This window comes from Engystomops pustulosus, chromosome 9 (genome assembly GCF_040894005.1).
Source record: "Engystomops pustulosus chromosome 9, aEngPut4.maternal, whole genome shotgun sequence".
Lineage (NCBI taxonomy): Eukaryota > Metazoa > Chordata > Amphibia > Anura > Leptodactylidae > Engystomops > Engystomops pustulosus.
The window spans coordinates 101,901,411-101,923,612 of record NC_092419.1 but is presented as its reverse complement, the minus strand read 5'-3'; the positions used below and the strand labels follow the sequence as shown (position 1 = coordinate 101,923,612).

The following is a 22,202-nucleotide window of genomic DNA, read 5'->3' as shown; positions in this document are numbered from 1 at the left end:
AATCAATGGTGAGGGGCAGCATAGGAAATAATTAATGGTGAGGGGCAGCATAGGAAATAATGAATGGTGGGGGCAGCACAGGAAATAATTAATGGTGGGGGCAGCATAGGAAATAATTAATGGTGAGGGGCAGCATAGGAAATAATTAATGGTGAGGGGCAGCATAGGAAATAATGAATGGTGGGGGCAGCACAGGAAATAATTAATGGTGGGGGCAGCATAGGAAATAATTAATGGTGGGGGCAGCATAGGAAATAATTAATGGTGAGGGGCAGCATAGGAAATAATTAATGGTGAGGGGCAGCATAGGAAATAATTAATGGTGGGGGGCAGCATAGGAAATAATTAATGGTGGGGGCAGCATAGGAAATAATTAATGGTGAGGGGCAGCATAGGAAATAATGAATGGTGGGGGCAGCATAGGAAATAATTAATGGTGGGGGCAGCATAGGAAATAATGAATGGTGAGGGCAGCATAGGAAATAATTAATGGTGGGGGCCGCATAGGAAATAATTAATGGTGAGGGGCAGCATAGGAAATAATTAATGGTGGGGGCAGCATAGGAAATAATTAATGGTGAGGGGCAGCATAGGAAATAATTAATTATGAGGGGCAGAGTAGGAAATAATTAATTATGAGGGGCAGTATAGGAAATAATTAATGGTGGGGGCAGCATAGGAAATAATTGAGGGGGGTGCCAGTGTATTATGGATGTGGTCACATGTACTGCTATTTATTTTTAAACTTTAGTCCGGCCCTCAAACGGTCTGAGAGGGATAGTGAACGGCCCCCTATGTAAAAAGTTTGGGGACCCATGGTGTAGAGGATGCCCCCGTCTATGGTGATGTTAGAAGCTCCTCTCCTCTAAGTGTAGAGGATGCCCCCTGTCTATGGTGATGGTAGAACCTCCTCTCCTCTAAGTGTAGAGGATGCCCCCTGTCTATGGAGATGGTAGAACCTCCTCTCCTCTAGGTGTAGAGGATGCTCCCTGTCTATGGTGATGGTAGAACCTCCTCTCCTCTAGGTGTAGAGGATGCCTCCCTGTCTATGGTGATGATAGAACCTCCTCTCCTCTAGGTGTAGAGGATGCCCCCTGTCTATGGTGTTGGTAGGACCTCCTCTCCTCTAGGTGTAGAGGATGTCCCCTGTCTATGGTGATGGTAGAGCTGCCTCTTCTCTAGGTGTAGAGGATGCCCCCTGTCTATGGTGATGGTAGAACTGCCTCTTCTCTAGGTGTAGAGGATGCCTCCCTGTCTATGGTGATGGTAGAACCTCCTCTCCTCTAGGTGTAGAGGATGTTCTGTGTCTATGGTGATGGTAGAACCTCCTCTCCTCTAGGTGTAGAGGATGCCCCCTGTCTATGGTGATGGTAGAACCACCTCTCCTCTAGGTGTAGAGGATGCCCCCTGTCTATGGTGATGGTAGAACTGCCTCTTCTCTAGGTGTAGAGGATGCCTCCCTGTCTATGGTGATGGTAGAACCTCCTCTCCTCTAGGTGTAGAGGATGTTCTGTGTCTATGGTGATGGTAGAACCTCCTCTCCTCTAGGTGTAGAGGATGCCCCCTGTCTATGGTTATGGTAGAACCTCCTCTCCTCTAGGTGTAGAGGATGCCCCCTGTCTATGGTGATGGTAGAACCTCCTCTCCTCTAGGTGTATAGTATGCTCCCTGTCTATGGTGATGGTAGAACCTCCTCTCCTCTAGGTGTAGAGGATGCCCCCTGTCTATGGTGATGGTAGAACCTCCTCTCCTCTAGGTGTAGAGGATGCCCCCTGTCTATGGTGATGGTAGAACCACCACTCCTCTAGGTGCAGAGGATGCCCCCTGTCTATGGTGATGGTAGAACCTCATCTCCTCTAGGTGTAGAGGATGCCCCCTGTCTATGGTGATGGTAGAACCTCCTCTCCTCTAGGTGTGGAGGATGCCCCCTGTCTATGGTGATGGTAGAGTCGCCTCTCCTCTAGGTGTAGAGGATGCCCCCTGTCTATGGTGATGGTAGAACCTCCTCTCCTCTAGGTGTAGAGGATGCCCCTGTCTATGGTGATGGTAGAACCACCTCTCCTCTAGGTGTAGAGGATGCCCCTGTCTATGGTGATGGTAGAACCTCCTCTCCTCTAGGTTTAGAGGATGCCCCCGTCTATGGTAATGGTAGAACCTGCTCTCCTCTAGGTGTAGAGGATGCCCCCGTCTATGGTGATGTTAGAACCTCCTCTCCTCTAAGTGTAGAGGATGCCCCCTGTCTATGGTGATGGTAGAACCTCCTCTCCTCTAGGTGTAGAGGATGTCCCCTGTCTATGGTGATGGTAGAACCTCCTCTCCTCTAGGTGTAGAGGATGCCTCCCTGTCTATGGTGATGATAGAACCTCCTCTCCTCTAGGTGTAGAGGATGCCCCGTGTCTATGGTGTTGGTAGGACCTCCTCTCCTCTAGGTGTAGAGGATGTCCCCTGTCTATGGTGATGGTAGAGCTGCCTCTTCTCTAGGTGTAGAGGATGCCCCCTGTCTATGGTGATGGTAGAACCTCCTCTCCTCTAGGTGTAGAGGATGCCCCCTGTCTATGGTGATGGTAGAACCACCACTCCTCTAGGTGTAGAGGATGCCCCCTGTCTATGGTGATGGTAGAACCTCATCTCCTCTAGGTGTAGAGGATGCCCCCTGTCTATGGTGATGGTAGAACCTCCTCTCCTCTAGGTGTGGAGGATGCCCCCTGTCTATGGTGATGGTAGAGTCGCCTCTCCTCTAGGTGTAGAGGATGCCCCCTGTCTATGGTGATAGTAGAACCTCCTCTCCTCTAGGTGTAGAGGATGCCCCCTGTCTATGGTGATGGTAGAACCTCCTCTTCTAGGTGTAGAGGATGCCCCTGTCTATGGTGATGGTAGAACCACCTCTCCTCTAGGTGTAGAGGATGCCCCCTGTCTATGGTGATGGTAGAACCTCCTCACCTCTAGGTGTAGAGGATGCCCCCTGTCTATGGTGATAGTAGAACCTCCTCTCCTCTAGGTGTAGAGGATGCCCCTGTCCATGGTGATGGTAGAACCTCCTCTCCTCTAGGTGTAGAGGATGCTCCCTGTCTATGGTGATGGTAGAACCTCCTCTCCTCTAGGTGTAGAGGATGCCCCCTGTCTATGGTGATGGTAGGACCTTCTCTCCTCTAGGTGTAGAGGATGCCCCCTGTCTATGGTGATGGTAGAACCTCCTCTTCTAGGTGTAGAGGATGTCCCTGTCTATGGTGATGGTAGAGCCACCTCTCCTCTAGGTGTAGAGGATGCCCCCTGTCTATGGCGATGGTAGAACCTCCTCTCCTCTAGGTGTAGAGGATGCCCCCTGTCTATGGTGATGGTAGAACCTCCTCTCCTCTAGGTGTAGAGGATGCCCCCTGTCTATGACGATGGTAGAACCTCCTCTCCTCTAGGTGTAGAGGATGGCCCTGTCTATGATGATGGTAGAACCTCCTCTCCTCTAGGTGTAGAGGATGCCCCCTGTCTATGGTGATGTTAGAACCTCCTCTCCTCTAGGTGTAGAGGATGCCCCCTGTCTGTGGTGATGGTAGGACCTTCTCTCCTCTAGGTGTAGAGGATGTCCCCTGTCTATGGTGATAGTAGAACCCCCTCTCCTCTAGGTGTAGAGGATGGTCCTGTCTATGATGATGGTAGAACCTCCTCTCCTCTAGGTGTAGAGGATGCCCCCTGTCTGTGGTGATGTTAGAACCTCCTCTCCTCTAGGTGTAGAGGATGCCCCCTGTCTGTGGTGATGGTAGGACCTCCTCTCCTCTAGGTGTAGAGGATGCCCCCGTCTATGGTGATGGTAGAACCTCCTCTCCTCTAGGAGTAGAGGATGCCCCCTGTCTATGGTGATGGTAGAACCTCCTCTCCTCTAGGTGTAGAGGATGCCCCCGTCTATGGTGATGGTAGAACCTCCTCTCCTCTAGGTGTAGAGGATGCCCCCTGTCTATGGTGATGGTAGAACCTCCTCTCCTCTAGGTGTAGAGGATGCCCCCTGTCTATGGTGATGGTAGAACCTCCTCTCCTCTAGGTGTAGAGGATGCCCCTTTGTCCTGATTTCAGGACTAGGTATAAAAAGATATATGGAGAGCTCCTTTTACTGACCAGTCAGATAGTTGTACATGGTAACGTGGTCTCCTCTGAATAACCCCAAATTGTATAATCTGCCCTTGTATTCCACCCTGCCACTAGAGGCGCATGTATTACAGGTGCAGGTACCACTGGACACTGTATAGGAGAGAACAAGGTTTTTATCAATATTCTGGGTGAATTTGCAACATCAAACATTACCCGTCTCCCTGCGAGGTCTCGGTGCCTCGCTGCGCCTCACTAACAAGAGTAGAATACTGCCCCCCAGTGGTGAAACCAAGTCAGTCATGGTAATACAGCATCACAATACAATGTAAAGCATCGTAAGCAGGGAAATGTAAGTTACCAAATCCTCCTCACACCCATAATATACAAGCTAGAACCGGAACCAGAACCACATCCAGCAGCATGAAGGCTCCGGATATACACCCAGGACCCGGGGAACAATGTGTATATAGAGGATGGCGGCTCCGGATATACACCCAGGACCCGGGGAACAATGCGTATATAGAGGATGGCGGCTCCGGATATACACCCAGGACCCGGGGAACAATGCGTATATAGAGGATGGCGGCTCCGGATATACACCCAGGACCCGGGGAACAATGTGTATATAGAGGATGGCGGCTCCGGATATACACCCAGGACCCGGGGAACAATGTGTATATAGAGGATGGCGGCTCTGGATATACACCCAGGACCCGGGGAACAATGTGTATATAGAGGATGGCGGCTCCGGATATACACCCAGGACCCGGGGAACAATGTGTGGCTCTAGGCACAGTCCGAGGTCTTGGGGTGCTCCCGGTATACAGTAGTCTTCTGTATGATGTATAATCAGTGGATGCAGGCGCCACCTGGTGGTGAGGATGGGCAGTGCAGACATAACCCTGTACACGATGCACCGCTATGACCGCAGCACTCGGGTGACACGGGGACATTGCTGAGGAAATACACTGTCACCTATTTCATTTCACATCAAACCAGATAACGACCACAAGTTACAGAGAAACCTAAAGACAAGAAGGATAAGAAGCTTCCTAAGTGATAAAATGGACAAACCCCACAAATGGAATAAATTATAAAAATGCTGAAATTTCCCTTAAAGGACACCTGTCATCAGGTCTCTGCCACTAGTCCTGTCACCTCTACCTGTTGGAGCAGCTCACAAGGATCCCATCCCAGCCTTTATCTAGTTATTTCATACATTATTCATTGTAAAATCATCTATTCTTTATCATGTAAATGAGGCTGGTCACATGGTCAGAGGCAGTGATGTCACCCCTGTTACCCCTCCCCTCTCCTCCCCCTGCTCATGTCTGTGTGTAATGTATAGTAAAGCATTGCTAGTGTGTGTGCTGCATCTGCTGACATGCTGCATCCTCCTAATATACAGGTGAGAGACACAGACATCAGCTACACAAATACCTGACATGGCTGCACCCTGGAGCGGTTGTATCTCTCCTACACACACAGGCTGCAGGGGGCGCCAGCACCAGGAAGCACAGCATTATACAGCCTCACACCATCATACAGGCTGTCAGTCATGTGTATAGGAGTATCTCATACACACAGTGAGGACACAGAGCAGAGCGTCAGGAGAGCAGCCGGGAGCAGTAAGGACAGTGCGGAGCGTCAGGAGAGGAGCCGGGAGCAGTGAGGACACAGAGCAGAGCGTCAGGAGAGGAGCCGGGAGCAGTGAGAACACAGAGCGGAGCCGGGAGCAGTAAGGACAGTGCGGAGCGTCAGGAGAGGAGCCGGGAGCAGTGAGTACACAGAGCGGAGCGGCAGGAGAGGAGCCGGGAGCAGTGAGTACACAGAGCGGAGCGGCAGGAGAGGAGCCGGGAGCAGTGAGGAGCCGAGAGGACACAAATCGGAGCGGCAGGAGAGGAGCCGGGAGCAGTGAGGACACAGAGCAGGAGGAGATGACTCGGCTGTACCCTACCCGGCCTCCTGCACCGATGTTCTGCCTCAGTTCTGGACGCCCTCATTGGACTGTGACTGTCAGCAGAATATGGGCCACCTGAGCCAGCACAGAGACCTCATAACATGTGCAGATCATGTACCTCTCACAGATGAGGGGTCGTTACAATACCAAAATCGTGTACTGCCCATTCCAGTGTCAGAGTGGGCTGGATCCAGGGTGCATGAGGATAAGCGTGTGACATAGTAAGGATGTGCATATGACAATGGGCCCGCAGCAGCCAGCACATTCCTGCCATATCCCAGCAGGGACAGGTGCCGGGTCACATGACCCCAGTACTGGCGGGTGTGTAACATAACCACACAAGTGCCAGGAGAACATACACAAATATAATATAACACGCACAGTACGGAGTATAATCTCCAGGACACATCTACTGCAACAACCGCATCTAATGCCAAACACCAGTGCTGGATTATTATATAAGTGGTTCTGGCAGTAACCCAGGGCCCAAATCTTCTAGGGGGCCCATAGTCACCAAAACCTCTCAAAACACATGTACACAAGAGACATTTCAGGGCTGCAGGAAGGTCCTCCAAAAGCTGCTGAAGCTACATAAACTACAGAAGGGACGAATCGTCAATCTCCATGAAGCTGATTCCAGGACCATACGGAAAGTATTCAGAGCCCATTTTTCGCTCTTTGTTTCGTTGCAGCCAATTCTTGTAAGTTCTTTCCTTCATTAATGTTCAATCTGCCTCCATCTTCATAGGGCAAATATAGAAGTTCTTTAATTAATCTGCAAAAATATCTACAAGAAAAACTGAAATATCACTTGGTCACAAGTATTCATCCCCTTTGTTCAGTTTTGACCTAGTACAGCCATGAGTCTCTCACCTCTGGATTTGGGGATCCTCTGCCTCTTCCTTGCAGATCCTCTCCAGTTCCCTCGGGTTGGATGGTGAACGTTGGTGGAGGACATTTTCAGGTCTTTCCAGAGATGCTCCATTGGGTTTAGGTCCGGGCTCTGTCTGGGTCAGTCAGGAATGGTCACAGAGATGTTGTGAAGCCTCTGCTGTGTTATTAGCTGTGAGCTTAGGGTCATTGTCTTGTTGGAAGGTTCGGCCCAGTCTGAGGTCCAGAGCTGCTGGAAGAGGTTCTCATCCAGGATATCTCTGTACTTGGCCGCATTCATCTTTCCTTCCATTGCCCCCAGCGATCCTGTCCCCCCCATAGCCTGATGCTGCCCCCCATGTGTCACTGCTGGGATTGGATTTGGCAGGTGATGAGCAGCGCCTGGTTTTCTCCATCACTTAGAATTATCACCAAAAAGTTCAATCTCATCAGATCAGAGAATCTTATTTCTCATAGTCTGGGATCCTTGTGTTTTGCACACTGTGTGCGGCTTTCATATGTCTTGCACTGAGGAGAGGCTTCCTTATTCTGCCATAAAGACTCGACTGCTGGAGGCTGCAGTGATAGGAGACTCCCATCTCCCTCCTGCATCTCTGGAGCTGAGCCACACGGATCTTAGGGTTCTTCGTCTTCCCCTCCGCTCCGCTCCTCGTGATGCTGATCCCGGCGCTGTCCTTTGCTGGTCTTTACCCACCCTGGGACGAAGCTTATCATCAGCAGCTCAGAGCCCAGGGATACCCCGCACCCCCCTCTCCCATGTTGGTAGGGGGACGTTACTTCACGCCTTTTGCATGACGTCACCCCGCTCCCCAATGCTCCCGGCACAGGAGGGGGGGGGGGGGTATCCCTGGGCTCTGAGCTGCTGATGATAAGCTTCGTCCCAGGGTGGGTAAAGACCAGCAAAGGACAGCGCCGGGATCAGCATCACGAGGAGCGGAGGGGAGTCATTTTTGGTTTTTTTCTAATGATTTCCTTTAAAACGTCAGTTTAATAAAACCCAGCCGGGCGCTAATGAAGGACGAGAACCATCTTACGGACCAGAAGGAAATGGGGAGCGTGTGAGTTACATATGAGCCCCCCAGCAAAGGGGCTGAATACTTATCACCAGGTGAGATTTCAGTTTTCTTGTTTAATAAATTAGCAAAAATATCTACAGGTTATTTTTTCAAGATGATGCAGAGAAAATAAGAAAAAAAAAAGAACTTTTTGATCTCGCCAATTGGCTGCAATAAAACAAACATCTGAATCCTTTCCGCTCTTTCTAGACTTGCTATAATATTCTGGCAGTCTTACTCCCCCACTTCCCGGGACACATCTACCACTACTACCACACAGTGACCTGCAATCATTATAAGGAGCACAGTAACTCCCAACTCTGTAGTTAGTCCAGGAGTAACAAGATAAGTCCAGCAGATGAATCTGTCATGTAACATGTGGTGGGCACAGGCCTGGCGGGCGAGGTCCCCGGGCACATGACAGGGCGAGTGTACCAGTGCTTTATCATGTTATCCCAATACAGCATCAAAGTAATGAAGAAACCCTGAAGATACAAATGATCACATAACACCGGCAGCGCTTAGTGCCACCGTCCCATCACAGGAGCGCCATCTTGTATGGGAGAAGCCACGTGACCACTAAACGCATTATTCAGAACATTTTTGTTGAAAACAGTTTTTTTTTTCCACAAATTGTTCAGCATAAACACAATTTCTTATACGGTAGTTCTAAGGTATAACAATACATATTCTACCTAAATAACTTGGTTATTGTATGATAATAAGCTTCATTACTACTGTACATTCATCACTTACATGTATGTGTTGTCTGCCTTCCCAACTCAACAGCCCCCTCCTCCCCCTGTCCCCGACATGACAGCTCCCTCCTCCTCCCCCCTGTCCCCGACATGACAGCTCCCTCCTCCTCCCCCCTGTCCCCGACATGACAGCTCCCTCCTCTTCCTCCTCCCCCCTGTCCCCGACATGACAGCTCCCTCCTCCTCCCCCCTGTCCCCGACATGACAGCCCCCTCCTCCTCCCCCCTGTCCCCGACATGACAGCTCCCTCCTCCTCCCCCCTGTCCCCGACATGACAGCTCCCTCCTCCTCCCCCCTGTTCCTGACATGACAGCTCCCTCCTCCTCCCCCCTAACATGACAGCTCCCTCCTCCTCCTCCCCCCTGACATGACAGCTCCCTCCTCCTCCTCCTCCCCCCTGTCCCCGACATGACAGCTCCCTCCTCCTCCCCCCTGTCCCCGGCATGATAGCTCCATCCTTCTCCCCTGACATGACAGCTCCTCCCCCCTGACATGACAGCTCCTCCCCCCTGACATGACAGCTCCCTCCTCCTCCTCCCCCTGACATGACAGCTCCCTCCTCCTTCTCCCCCCTGACATGACAGCTCCCTCCTCCTCCTCCTTCTCCCCCCTGACATGACAGCTCCCTCCTCCTCCTCCTCCCTGACATGACAGCTCCCTCCTCCTCCTCCTCCCTGACAGCTCCCTCCTCCTCCTCCTTCTCCCTGACATGACAGCTCCCTCCTCCTCCTCCTCCTCCTCCTCCCTGACAGCTCCCTCCTCCTCCTCCTTCTCCCTGACATGACAGCTCCCTCCTCCTCCTCCTCCTCCTTCTCCCTGACATGACAGCTCCCTCCTCCTCCTCCCCCCTGTCCCCGACATGACAGCTCCCTCCTCCTCCCCCCTGTCCCCGACATGACAGCTCCCTCCTCCTCCCCCCTGTTCCTGACATGACAGATCCCTCCTCCTCCCCCCTGTCCCCGGCATGATAGCTCCATCCTCCTCCCCTGACATGACAGCTCCTCCCCCCTGACATGACAGCTCCCTCCTCCTCCCCCCCGACATGACAGCTCCCTCCTCCTCCTCCCCCCCGACATGACAGCTCCCTCCTCCTCCCCCCTGTCCCCGGCATGATAGCTCCATCCTCCTCCCCTGACATGACAGCTCCTCCCCCCTGACATGACAGCTCCTCCCCCCTGACATGACAGCTCCCTCCTCCTCCTCCCCCTGACATGACAGCTCCCTCCTCCTCCTCCTCCCCCCTGACATGACAGCTCCCTCCTCCTTCTCCCCCCTGACATGACAGCTCCCTCCTCCTTCTCCCCCCTGACATGACAGCTCCCTCCTCCTCCTTCTCCCCCCTGACATGACAGCTCCCTCCTCCTCCTTCTCCCCCCTGACATGACAGCTCCCTCCTCCTCCTCCTCCCTGACATGACAGCTCCCTCCTCCTCCTCCCTGACATGACAGCTCCCTCCTCCTCCTCCCTGACATGACAGCTCCCTCCTCCACCTCCTTCTCCCTGACATGACAGCTCCCTCCTCCTCCTTCTCCCTGACATGACAGCTCCCTCCTCCTCCTCCTCCCCCCTGACATGACAGCTCCCTCCTCCTCCTCCTCCCCCCTGACATGACAGCTCCCTCCTCCTCCTCCTCCCCCGTGACATGACAGCCCCCTCCTCCTCCCCCCTGACATGACAGCCCCCTCCTCCTCCCCCCTGACATGACAGCTCCCTGCTCCTCCTCCTCCCCCCTGACATGACAGCTCCCTCCTCCTCCTCCTCCTTCTCCCTGACATGACAGCTCCCTCCTCCTCCTTCTCCCTGACATGACAGCTCCCTCCTCCTCCTCCTCCCCCGTGACATGACAGCCCCCTCCTCCTCCCCCCTGACATGACAGCCCCCTCCTCCTCCCCCCTGACATGACAGCCCCCTCCTCCTCCCCCCTGACATGACAGCCCCCTCCTCCTCCCCCCTGACATGACAGCTCCCTGCTCCTCCTCCTCCCCCCTGACATGACAGCTCCCTCCTCCTCCTCCTCCTTCTCCCTGACATGACAGCTCCCTCCTCCTCCTTCTCCCTGACATGACAGCTCCCTCCTCCTCCTCCTCCCCCGTGACATGACAGCCCCCTCCTCCTCCCCCCTGACATGACAGCCCCCTCCTCCTCCCCCCTGACATGACAGCCCCCTCCTCCTCCCCCCTGACATGACAGCCCCCTCCTCCTCCCCCCTGACATGACAGCCCCCTCCTCCTCCCCCCTGACATGACAGCTCCCTCCTCCTCCTCCCCCCTGACATGACAGCTCCCTCCTCCTCCTCCCCCCTGACATGACAGCTCCCTCCTCCTCCTCCCCCCTGACATGACAGCTCCCTCCTCCTCCTCCCCCCTGACATGACAGCTCCCTCCTCCTCCTCCCCCCTGACATGACAGCTCCCTCCTCCTCCTCCCCCCTGACATGACAGCTCCCTCCTCCTCCTCCCCCCTGACATGACAGCTCCCTCCTCCTCCTCCCCCCTGACATGACAGCTCCCTCCTCCTCCTCCCCCCTGACATGACAGCTCCCTCCTCCTCCTCCCCCCTGACATGACAGCTCCCTCCTCCTCCTCCCCCCTGACATGACAGCTCCCTCCTCCTCCTCCCCCCTGACATGACAGCTCCCTCCTCCTCCTCCCCCCTGACATGACAGCTCCCTCCTCCTCCTCCCCCCTGACATGACAGCTCCCTCCTCCTCCTCCCCCCTGACATGACAGCTCCCTCCTCCTCCTCCCCCCTGACATGACAGCTCCCTCCTCCTCCTCCCCCCTGACATGACAGCTCCCTCCTCCTCCTCCCCCCTGACATGACAGCTCCCTCCTCCTCCTCCTCCCCCCTGACATGACAGCTCCCTCCTCCTGACATGACAGCTCCCTCCTCCTCCCCCCTGACATGACAGCTCCCTCCTCCTCCCCCCTGACATGACAGCTCCCTCCTGCTGTGCTCGGTGACCCCCTTCTCCTCTCACCTGCTCCGCCATGTCGGGGTCTATGGCCTGGGTGCGGGCCGCAGTCTCGTACTCGTCCTCGCTGTTGTTTCCGGCACCGTCCTCCCGGTCCGGGGTGTTCCCGGTTCCCGGCAGCCCCCGCTCCCCGGTCCCGGTGCCGCTCACCCCCTGCCGCCGCCTCTTGCTGTGTCCGGGCCCGGAGCAGCAGCAGCCGGGTCCTATCCCCGCCCCATTACAACAACAACAACACGCCAGGCCCCCCAGGCCGTCCGCCCCGGGCCCCGCGCCCCCAGGCCCCCCCGCACCGGGCGGAGGAGAGGCCTGGGCCCAGCGCGGGGGAGGGGAGGAGCGAGGCCGGGCCCCGGAGCGCGAGTGAGAGTGCGAGTCCCCCCCGCCGCTGCCGCTCCGGTCCCCGTCCTCCGGGTCAGAGGGGGGAGGCGGCTTCTTCTTAGGGAGGATGGTCATCGGTCACCTTCACCGGACACCGAGCCTGCGTCACACCGAGCGCCGGACCGGGCAGAGCGTCACTACGCAACACGTCCTCCTACACCACGTGACGGGGCGGATCCCTGCCGCGGATTGGCGAGGATACAAAGGGGCGGAACCAGAAGCGGTGCGTGGTCAGCTGACGTCATGACGTACGTGTTTGCGTTCCAGAACTCGGCTTGGATGAAGAGTTACCATGGGAACCGCTGCAGCACAACCACGGCGTAAATGGAAGAGAAATCCAGCGCTGGTCACGTGATTTGATTCAAGAATCAAATACAACTGCTATAGGAGGAAGACCTGTCCAAATTATATGAAATGTATATGTATAATATAGCAGTAGAGCTCTCTCATATAATATGTGATGTATAATACAGCAGTACAGCTCTCTCATATAATATGTGATGTATAATACAGCAGTAGAGCTCTCTCATCATATAAAATGTGATGTATAATGCAGCAGTAGAGCTCTCTCATCATATATATGTGATGTATAATGCAGCAGTAGAGCTCTCATCATATATATGTGATGTATAATACAGCAGTAGAGCTCTAATCATATAATATGTGATGTATAATACAGCAGTAGAGCTCTCATCATATAATATGTGATGTATAATACAGCAGTAGAGCTCTCATCATATAATATGTGTTGTATAATACAGTAGTAAAGCTCTCTCATCATTAGTGATGTACATGTATAATACGGGAGTAGAGCTCTCTCATGATATAATTTGTGATGTATAATACAGCAGTAGAGCTCTCATCATATAATATGTGTTGTATAATACAGGAGTAGAGCTCTCTCATCATATAATATTTGATGTATAATGCAGTAGTAGAGCTCCCCCGTCATATTGCATGTGATGTATAATACAGCAGTAGAGCTCTCTCATACTATGTGATGTATAATACAGCAGTACAGCTCTCTCATCATATAATATGTGATTATAATACAGCAGTAGAGCTCTCTCATCATATAATTTGTGATGTATAATAGAGCAGTACAGCTCTCATCATATAATATGTGATGTATAATACAGCAGTAGAGCTCTCTCATCATATAATTTGTGATGTATAATAGAGCAGTACAGCTCTCATCATATAATATGTGATTATAATACAGCAGTACAGCTCTCTCATTTAATATTTGATGTATAATACAGCAGTAGAGCTCTCTCATCATATAATATGTGATGTATTATACAGCAGTAAAGCTCTCTCATCATATATGTGATGCATAATACAGCAGTACAGCTCTCTCATATAATATGTGATGTATGATACAGCAGTAGTGCTCTCTCATCAGATAACATGTGATGTATAATGCAGCAGCAGAGCTCTCTCATCACATAATATGTGATGTGTAATACAGTAGTAAAGCTCTCTCATCATTAGTGATGTACATGTATAATACAGGAGTAGAGCTCTCTCATCATATAATATTTGATGTATAATGCAGTAGTAGAGCTCCCCCGTCATATTGCATGTGATGTATAATACAGCAGTAGAGCTCTCTTATCATATAATATGTGATGTACAATACAGCAGTAGAGCTCTCTCATACTATGTGATGTATAATACAGCAGTACAGCTCTCTCATCATATAATATGTGATGTACAATACAGCAGTAGAGCTCTCTCATATAATATGTGATGTATAATACAGCAGTAGAGCTCTCTCATCATATAATTTGTGATGTATAATAGAGCAGTAGAACTCTCTCATCATATAATATGTGATGTGTAATACACAGTACAGCTCTCTCATATAATATGTGATGCATAATACAGCAGTAGAGCTCTCTCATCATATAATATGTGATGTATAATAAAGCAGTAGAGCTCTCTCCTCATATAACATGTGTTGTATAATACAGCAGTAAAGCTCTCTCATCATATAACATGTGTTGTATAATACAGCAGTAGAGCTCTCTCATATAATATGTGATGTATAATACAGTAACGCTCTCTTATCATAAGTGATGTACATGTATAATACAGCAGTAGAGCTCTCTCATCATATAATTGGTGATGTATAATACAGCAGTACAGCTCTCATCATGTAATATGTGATGTATAATGTAGCAGTAGAGCTCTCTTATTATAAAATATGTGATGTATAATGCAGTAGTAGAGCTCTCTTATCATATATTTGATGTATAGTAGTAGAGCGCTCTCATCATATATGTGATGTAAAATTCAGCAGTAGAGCTCTCCCATCATATAACATGTGATGTATAATACACGGTAGAGCTCTCCCATCATATAACATGTGATGTATAATACAGCAGTACAGCTCTCATCATAAGTGATGTACATGTATAATACAGCAGTAGAGCTCTCATCATATAATATGTGATGTATACTACAGCAGTACAGCTCTCATCATGTAATATGTGATGTATAATGCTGCACTAGAGCTCTCTCATCATAAGTGATGTGCATGTATAATACAGCAGTAGTATAGCTCTCTCATCATATAATATGTGTTGTATAATACAGCAGTACAGCTCTCATCATAAGTGGTGTACATGTATAATACAGTAGTAGAGCTCTCCCATCATATAATATGTGTTGTATAATACAGCAGTACAGCTCTCATCGTAAGTGGTGTACATGTATAATACAGTAGTAGAGCTCTCCCATCATATAATATGTGTTGTATAATACAGCAGTAGAGCTCTCTTATCATAAGTGATGTACATGTATAATACAGTAGTAGAGCTCTCCCATCATATAATATGTGTTGTATAATACAGCAGTACAGCTCTCATCGTAAGTGGTGTACATGTATAATACAGTAGTAGAGCTCTCCCATCATATAATATGTGTTGTATAATACAGCAGTAGAGCTCTCTTATCATAAGTGATGTATATGTATAATACAGCAGTAGAGCTCTCCCATCATAAGTGATGTACATGTATAATACAGCAGTAGAGCTCTCTCATCATATAATATGTGTTGTATAATACAGCAGTACAGCTCTCATCGTAAGTGGTGTACATGTATAATATAGTAGTAGAGCTCTCCCATCATATAATATGTGTTGTATAATACAGCAGTAGAGCTCTCTTATCATAAGTGATGTACATGTATAATACAGCAGTAGAGCTCTCCCATCATAAGTGATGTACATGTATAATACAGCAGTAGAGCTCTCTCATAAGTGATGTACATGTATAATACAGCAGTAGAGCTCTTTCGTTATATAATATGTGATGACTGATCACAATAATAAATACATTTCCATTTTTAAATTTTTTTTTATTTCGATTCCTTATCATCAAAATAATCAATTTAAAAGGACAAATGAGATGCAGATTCTGGAACATCCCCCTCCCCCATCCAGGTGACGACAGTCAGACATATAACATGCATGGAAGACAAAATTGTGACACTTGCTCTGAGTGGGCTCATGATTTGGGGGTCCGGATGGATGTGAGCGGCCGCTATCCATGGCTTTGGGAATATTAAGGAAACATGAGCGGTCGCCCATGGGGTTTGTGCTGCAGACATCCTCCAGCCGCCCCTTCATGTCTCACAGAGGCCGGGTGAGTGCTATCCAAATCTGTATTTTCCCTGTGCAGATCTTATAGATCACATGATGATAGATCATCAATATCAAAGTCCCAGAAGGCTTTAACCTCCCTGATGTAATAGCCGGGGGTTGTATAGTGCCCCTAGAGGGGGTATAGTGCACTACACAATTCCTGTGTGATGTATGGATGAGTCCTCCAGGGCAAGAGATGTTCTCCTCTCCGGCCATAGACCTCACATAAGCCAAGTGTGTGTAGAAGGGATAGCTGCTGGAGGTGAGTTATCCCCCGAAAACTAAAGGATGGAGCATGTTGACCCCGACATGCCTGAGCCTTTTCTCCCCTTTTTACGCAATAGATCCTGTGGAAACTGTGGGGGCCTGCAGCGTTTAATGGCATGAAGTGCAATGTTCTGCATCTACCGGAAGATATTCTGGACTGATATTGCAGTTACCATCAAGATTTTAGAACAGGGTAAGCATTTTAGTACACAGAGCATTCTGCACATAACATGAGAGCGATGCTCTGCAGATACTATGAGCAGGGTCAGCAGAGCGGAGCAATGACCTGCAGAGTGGCGATGGGTCAATGCCATGGACAAGGTGAGTGATATGCTAGGGAGACGGCAGATTCAATGCGGGATCTATCTGAAGACAGAGAGGTGCAATGCTCTGCAGCAAGGGTAGGTGAAGGATAACCTGCAGTTCCAATGGACTAGTAAACCTCACTGCAGGTTTTGTATAGAGATAAGACACGGCTGATGTTACAGGAAAGCAATGCTCTGCAGACATCATTGAAAGCGAGGGCAGGGGCAGGGATGCTATCCAGAATAGGAGACAATGGTAATGTGAGGACCTGTACAGAGCCGGATAGTATGTGACCCCCCTCAGTGAGGACGGATAACAGTAATACGCTATCTAGAAGCAATACAATGAAAGAAAACAATCCAAATATTCGCCCCAGGTCTTGTACATCAGGACCATGTGGACAGGTACCTAGAACGGCACCCTGTCAAGCTCAAAATACCCATACGTATCCCCCCCCCCCCCGACACCCTCACATATGGCTGTGTGTGAATTGTGCCCACATGTGCATATATGAAAGTCACAACATGCATAGAACGGCCCTTGTAATGCCCATTGCGAGCCTGCAGATGGCGCCGTCACACCCTGGCATCACCCCACTGTATTGCCACAGACTTGCGCACGTGTGACCTGATTATTTTTTGTTTCGTAGTCTTTGGCCGCACAATGATTGTACAACAATCGCACGATGAACATCGGACCTCAGCAAGAATCGCACAAAAGGAAATAAAATAAGTTGGGGTGGGGGTCCAGTGGTGCGCCCCTCGCTGTCACGCTGCGGAGTCGTCCTGGCATGCAGTGCTCACTGGTTGCAAGGATCAGACGGGGTTTTTGGGTCTTAGACATGAAGACCGACGAGAAAGGAAGAAGAAAATCTGTGTGTCCCTGAGTCAGAAGCTCTTACGGAGTCATCCCCAGTCCCGGGAGGGGGTCTCGGCCCACCACCCCGCTTTATTATGCATAGTCACCTAACCCACGCCTTATCCTGCTCTGCATGGTAGACCCTGGAACACATTGCCTTTATACAGTGCTGTACATCTATATACACATACATGCTGTACCTATATACACCTACAATGCTGTGCACCCTCCCATCTATACTGTGCTGTCTATACCTATAGATATATATACAAGTATCTACACCTATCATACATGTCCAGGCTCTGTACACACCTGTGCCCCCCAGCCATATACATGGGGAATAATATGTGCATAGATTTCCTCTCGAATTGTGCATTACTCTAGACTACAGAAACGTCCGTCCAATCAAGGGTTGTGTCCAATGTGAGGGGCGTATGATGGACAGGTGAGGGCGGAGTTTCCTCTCGGTTCCTATGAAAGTTCTTACTGGCAGGCCAACTAGAAGACGTGGCTCTGAGTATGAGTGAGGATGAATATGAGTGCACGGAGAATGGATGATAATGACCTGTACCTGATCCCATACACTGACCTTCACTTACCCATTAAACTGACACCTTAACTTACCTGCACCTGTCCCTTATACTGAGGGTAATGATGTGTGATGGCCTTGATACCTATAACTTGACCTTTAGGCCTCTTGCCCACATATACTGAGTTCAGTTCTGGTTTCTGAGCGATGGGTCAGATGTTCTAGCAAGTTCACAATGCGAGTGTGACGCATCAAACCTGCTCATGGTCAAAAGGCCTCACACCCATAAATGCTCTTCAGTTACCCCTTTAACCTGACCTGCAGGGTCTGTAAATGTCCACCCCATAACTCTCCCTTCAGGATCTGTAAAGGTCCTTATACCACATACCTCTGTAGAGGTCCTAAAACTCCATAACCTTTCCTTCAAGGTCTTTAATCTGTGACACCCCATATAACCAGTTGTCCTTAAAGGGGTTTGTGGGGGAAATAAATTACCTGACTCCACCCTGCTCTGCCATGTTGTACCCTACATGAGGGTCCTTGTGCCCAGCCCGGGCCACTTACATGGGGCTGTCACTCTGGTCATGGGGTCAGCACCCCCCTAATCTTTGGGGTGACCTACCTGATATCCTGCCAGTCACTACCACCCCCTTCATATATATGTGTGCTTTTAATATGCCGGTTTCCTTTAACCCTTTCATTCGGGTAGACGTGATGATGAGAGGATTATAGTTGTGCTGTTTTGTATGATGACGGTGTTTGTGGCGGGTGCGTCTCTGGTCGGATGGCTTTTTTGCGTCGGTTCTGTCCACGTGGAGATGGGTTGATTGTCTGGTCTATATGGTCGATGTGAGGTGTTCAGCGTCTGTGTGGTGTCACAGTGTGTTTGGAGAAATCACTCCCTCCGGGGTATACCGGACCCTACAAGCTGGAAATCCGGACAGTCTCCTGGTAGTATCTGGCGGTGACGCTGGAATTCCTCACAACGCCAGCGTTTGGTGACGAGGGCTCATCCGGGGTGTTGGCAGGCGGTGTCGGGATGCTGATAATGGCCGCCGTTAGATCGGACGTCTCGCAGTTCAGCTTCAGGTTCCCGTGGGTTTTGGCATTGAGACTGGAGCGACTTCACCCGAAAAGAGAAGACAAAAACCACAAAGACATAAGACACGGAAGTAACATCTCAGGATTTTGGGTGGCAGAGTGGCGCAGCTGGCAGGAGTTCTGAATTAGAACTAAATCAAGGAAAATGTGTCTGGTCCTGGCCCAATAAGAACTTTCCAACAGAGACAACAGGTGGCACCAGAGTCTGCAGTATTGGGCAGAGGTGTCTGTAATCGCACCCTCCCCACCGAAGACTTAAGATGGAACCTTCCTCGCACAGAGCAGCATATTCATTATTAATGGCTATTAATGTATTTATTTAAGCCATGAATTTCCTGTTAAACCCAGTAAGTAGCGGTAATGGCGGCAGCGCAGATCCCGGGACCTCGTCTGGAGCGGATTGTAATTATCTGGGTAGGAATGTATGGCCACCTTATAATATCCAGTATATAGTATACATCTAGTTTTACCGTATGGAAACAGTCTCCCTCAGGGAGGTCCGGCACCATACAAGAGGGGGGCGGCTCTGACTATTGGATCATTATTACATAGGGCAATGGCTCATACATCCTCATAGTAGAGGGCACCCAGTCCTACAGCATGTGGTTACTTGCCCTGCTGAGGTTGGCACACACCCCTTAGTTGGCAGTCAGGCTCTAGATATAGGACATTTTGCTAGAGACCTGGTAACCCGCACCTTTAAGAGAAGTGACATTAATATTTCAGAGTCTGTTCAGAATACATTTCCTTACTTACCTGTAAGTAGACGTTACTGCCAGGTCAGCGCTGACAGCCCACATCAGCAGCTGCCAATCTCCTGTCCATCCCGCAGTAAATGCCTGCCACATCCTCCCCCATTTCTGACAGGTCAGCGCCATACAAGATGTATGATGATGAATGGACGGGCAGCGGATGAGTTATACAGCGCCCGGGGCGTCTGACTGCCACTGCTAATGGGCTCACAGTCTGCCTGGTATTGCTTATGCGGCCAGTCTGACTGGCATCCGGCTGGCTCTGTTCTTACATATGGCGGTCACCCTCCAGCATTTATTGGTACTCTTTGGATGGCAATATTAAATATGACACTGCCTGGCAAACACTCTGAAACAGGCCAGGTATGGCACTACCACCACTGCCTGGCACTGCACACACAGGGCAACCTCTGGCATCTAATGGAGACACTTTCTAGTTGGAAATGTTAATGGTGTTACATACTGGCATTATCTCTGGCTGGCACTGATAGAAATGACTGTCTACTAGGGGAGCTCTCTGGCTGGCACTGCACCTGGGGCACTCTCTGGCACTGATCATAGGTGGTACTCCAGGACTGGCATTCTTTATGGTGTAGCACTGAGAATGGTAATACTGTCTGACTGGCATTAATATTGGGTGTACTGACTGGTGCTGTTTATAGGGGCACTCCCTGGGTACTGTATCACTGGCACTATTTATAGTAGGGGGCACTCTCTGGTTAGCACTGATGATGGAGATGTTTATAGGGGCATCCTGGCAGTGTCTGACTGGCACAGTGTGTGGCTCTCTGTAACTAGTGATATGCTGGGACCCCCAGAGTAAAATAGTTAATAGGGGGGGGGGGTCTGTGACATTTTGCTCACCTCTGGCTGAGCCCCTTCTGTACATGCAGGGTGTCCAGCTCTTGCATGCTGCCACGGCTGACGGAGACGGTGGAGTTAGCGAGTCGTATGGCGCGGCGCTTGGCTCGTCGCGGGCAGCAGGACATAGTGAGACCCTGCTGGGAGGAGACGGAGGTGCTGCGACTGGTGCGGTACCCGATGGACTCCGTCATCAGAGCTTCACTGTACGTGTGCTCATCTGTAAACTCATGGCACTGCGGACCAGAAAGAAGAGAGAAGGAGACAGCAACACAAGCTCAGGTCATGACGGGCAGAGTGGGAAGGCATCAGGGTGTGGGGACCCCTAATAGTATCATATTACAATGTTACACCTGAAATGGTGCCAGCTCCACCAAAACTACTGGGTTTTTTTTAAAAACAGGATCTAAAAATCAGAATTTATTAATATTACATCCAGTAAGCAGACACTATGGGGAGCTCCATCACCTGATCTGCACCGCCGTGTGCTCGACCGGATCAGATCCTGGGTGGGCCCCTCCATAGGCAGGCAAGTGACTGCACCGCAAATCTGACAAAGGCCTCATTCAGACGGACCTAATGGGGACCGATATCTGTCCCCATTGACACCTATGGCATCCGGTCACGGAACGGTGAGCACCTGTTGTATCAATGCACCGCGACCGTGGACGGAGAAATATAGGACCTGTCCAATATTTCGCCATGTTACTACTGGTCCCCGGGAGGAGTCTGCCGGGAGTCTGCCGGTTCTTACCGTGGTCTTCTCCAGGCAGTGCAGCAGGTGGTGGTGCTGGAGCTCGAAGGCCGAGCGGTTCTTTATGCAGAGCGCGTGCAGCTCCGTGTCCTCCTGGAGGGGAAACAGGGGATTCAGGGTGCAAGATATTAATGGAAACTGGAGAATCACAAAACTACAACTCCCAGCATATCCTCACAGCATGCTGGGAGTTGCCAGTCCTTGGGTGCCCTCATCCCCAGGATACAGACCACTTTTCTAAGGTCTTAAGTCTACTCCTTCCTCACATCTTCCTCTCCTCCTCGGCGTCGTCTTTCCTCGACCTCTAAGGAATCTCCGATTTCTCCCTAAGAACAAGTCTGCATCTTGTGACCATCTCTTCTGCCAACATAGCGTCCTGTCCTTACCCCCTCCACCACCTTATCGATTCTCCTCACAGTAACAATCTACAGAAACACCTTGAAAATTCATTCTATTACCTTCTTGTTCTAGTCTTACCCTGGTTACAACCAGAGCTGCATTCAAATGTCTTACTCTAGTCACATCCGAAGCTGTGTCAAATGTCTTACTCTAGTCACATCCAGAGCTGTATTCAAATGTCTTACTCTAGTCACATCCAGAGCTGTATTCAAATGTCTTACTCTAGTCACATCCAGAGCTGCATTCCAGTGTCTTTCTCTAGTCACACCCAGGGCTGCAGAACCTACATATTTAGCGTTCACCCTCTGTATCAGTGCAGGGAACGGATTTGAGGATGTAACACCACAGCTTTGAGAACTGAAGCCCCCACCATTGCAGCTTTAGTTGTGATTGGAGGAGTCAAAGTTAAGTCTATAAGAAGTGCAGTGCCCCCTGCTCTCACCTCCAGGCCGCCGCTCTCCTTGTAGCGCAGGAAGGCGTTAGTCGTGTTGCTCTTTGCTAGTCTTATCCTGGCCAATCGGATTTTCTGTAAAAAAAAAAAAACAACAACCCAAATCAGGGGACAAGTAACACCTTTCTCTTCCCCCAAACCTCACCCTATGACCCTAATTTCCAACACATTCCCTGTGATCTCCC

At 50.3% G+C, this 22,202-nt stretch overlaps 2 protein-coding genes across 6 annotated transcripts in view; both read right to left on the bottom strand.

Moving 5' to 3' along the window:
- OTUD5 (OTU deubiquitinase 5) overlaps nucleotides 1-12,265 on the bottom strand; it is a 34,575-nt gene extending 22,310 nt beyond the window's left edge. For 2 of the 3 annotated variants that reach the window (XM_072124931.1, XM_072124930.1), the window contains exon 1: nucleotides 11,721-12,265. In XM_072124931.1, the coding sequence (XP_071981032.1) occupies nucleotides 11,721-12,164 (444 nt within the window). In that variant the 5' untranslated portion in view covers nucleotides 12,165-12,265. The remainder of the gene's footprint in view (nucleotides 1-11,720) is intronic. The other variant, XM_072124929.1, reaches the window with a different exon arrangement.
- A 3,167-nt stretch (nucleotides 12,266-15,432) lies between these two features.
- Nucleotides 15,433-22,202, bottom strand: part of KCND1 (potassium voltage-gated channel subfamily D member 1) — a 40,850-nt gene continuing 34,080 nt past the window's right edge. For all 3 annotated transcript variants that reach the window (XM_072124927.1, XM_072124926.1, XM_072124928.1), the window contains exons 4-7: nucleotides 22,009-22,092; nucleotides 21,168-21,260; nucleotides 20,417-20,649; nucleotides 15,433-18,822 (exon numbers count right to left, since the gene is read on the bottom strand). In XM_072124927.1, coding sequence (XP_071981028.1) covers nucleotides 18,621-18,822; nucleotides 20,417-20,649; nucleotides 21,168-21,260; nucleotides 22,009-22,092 — 612 coding nt within the window. In that variant the 3' untranslated portion in view covers nucleotides 15,433-18,620. The remainder of the gene's footprint in view (nucleotides 18,823-20,416; nucleotides 20,650-21,167; nucleotides 21,261-22,008; nucleotides 22,093-22,202) is intronic.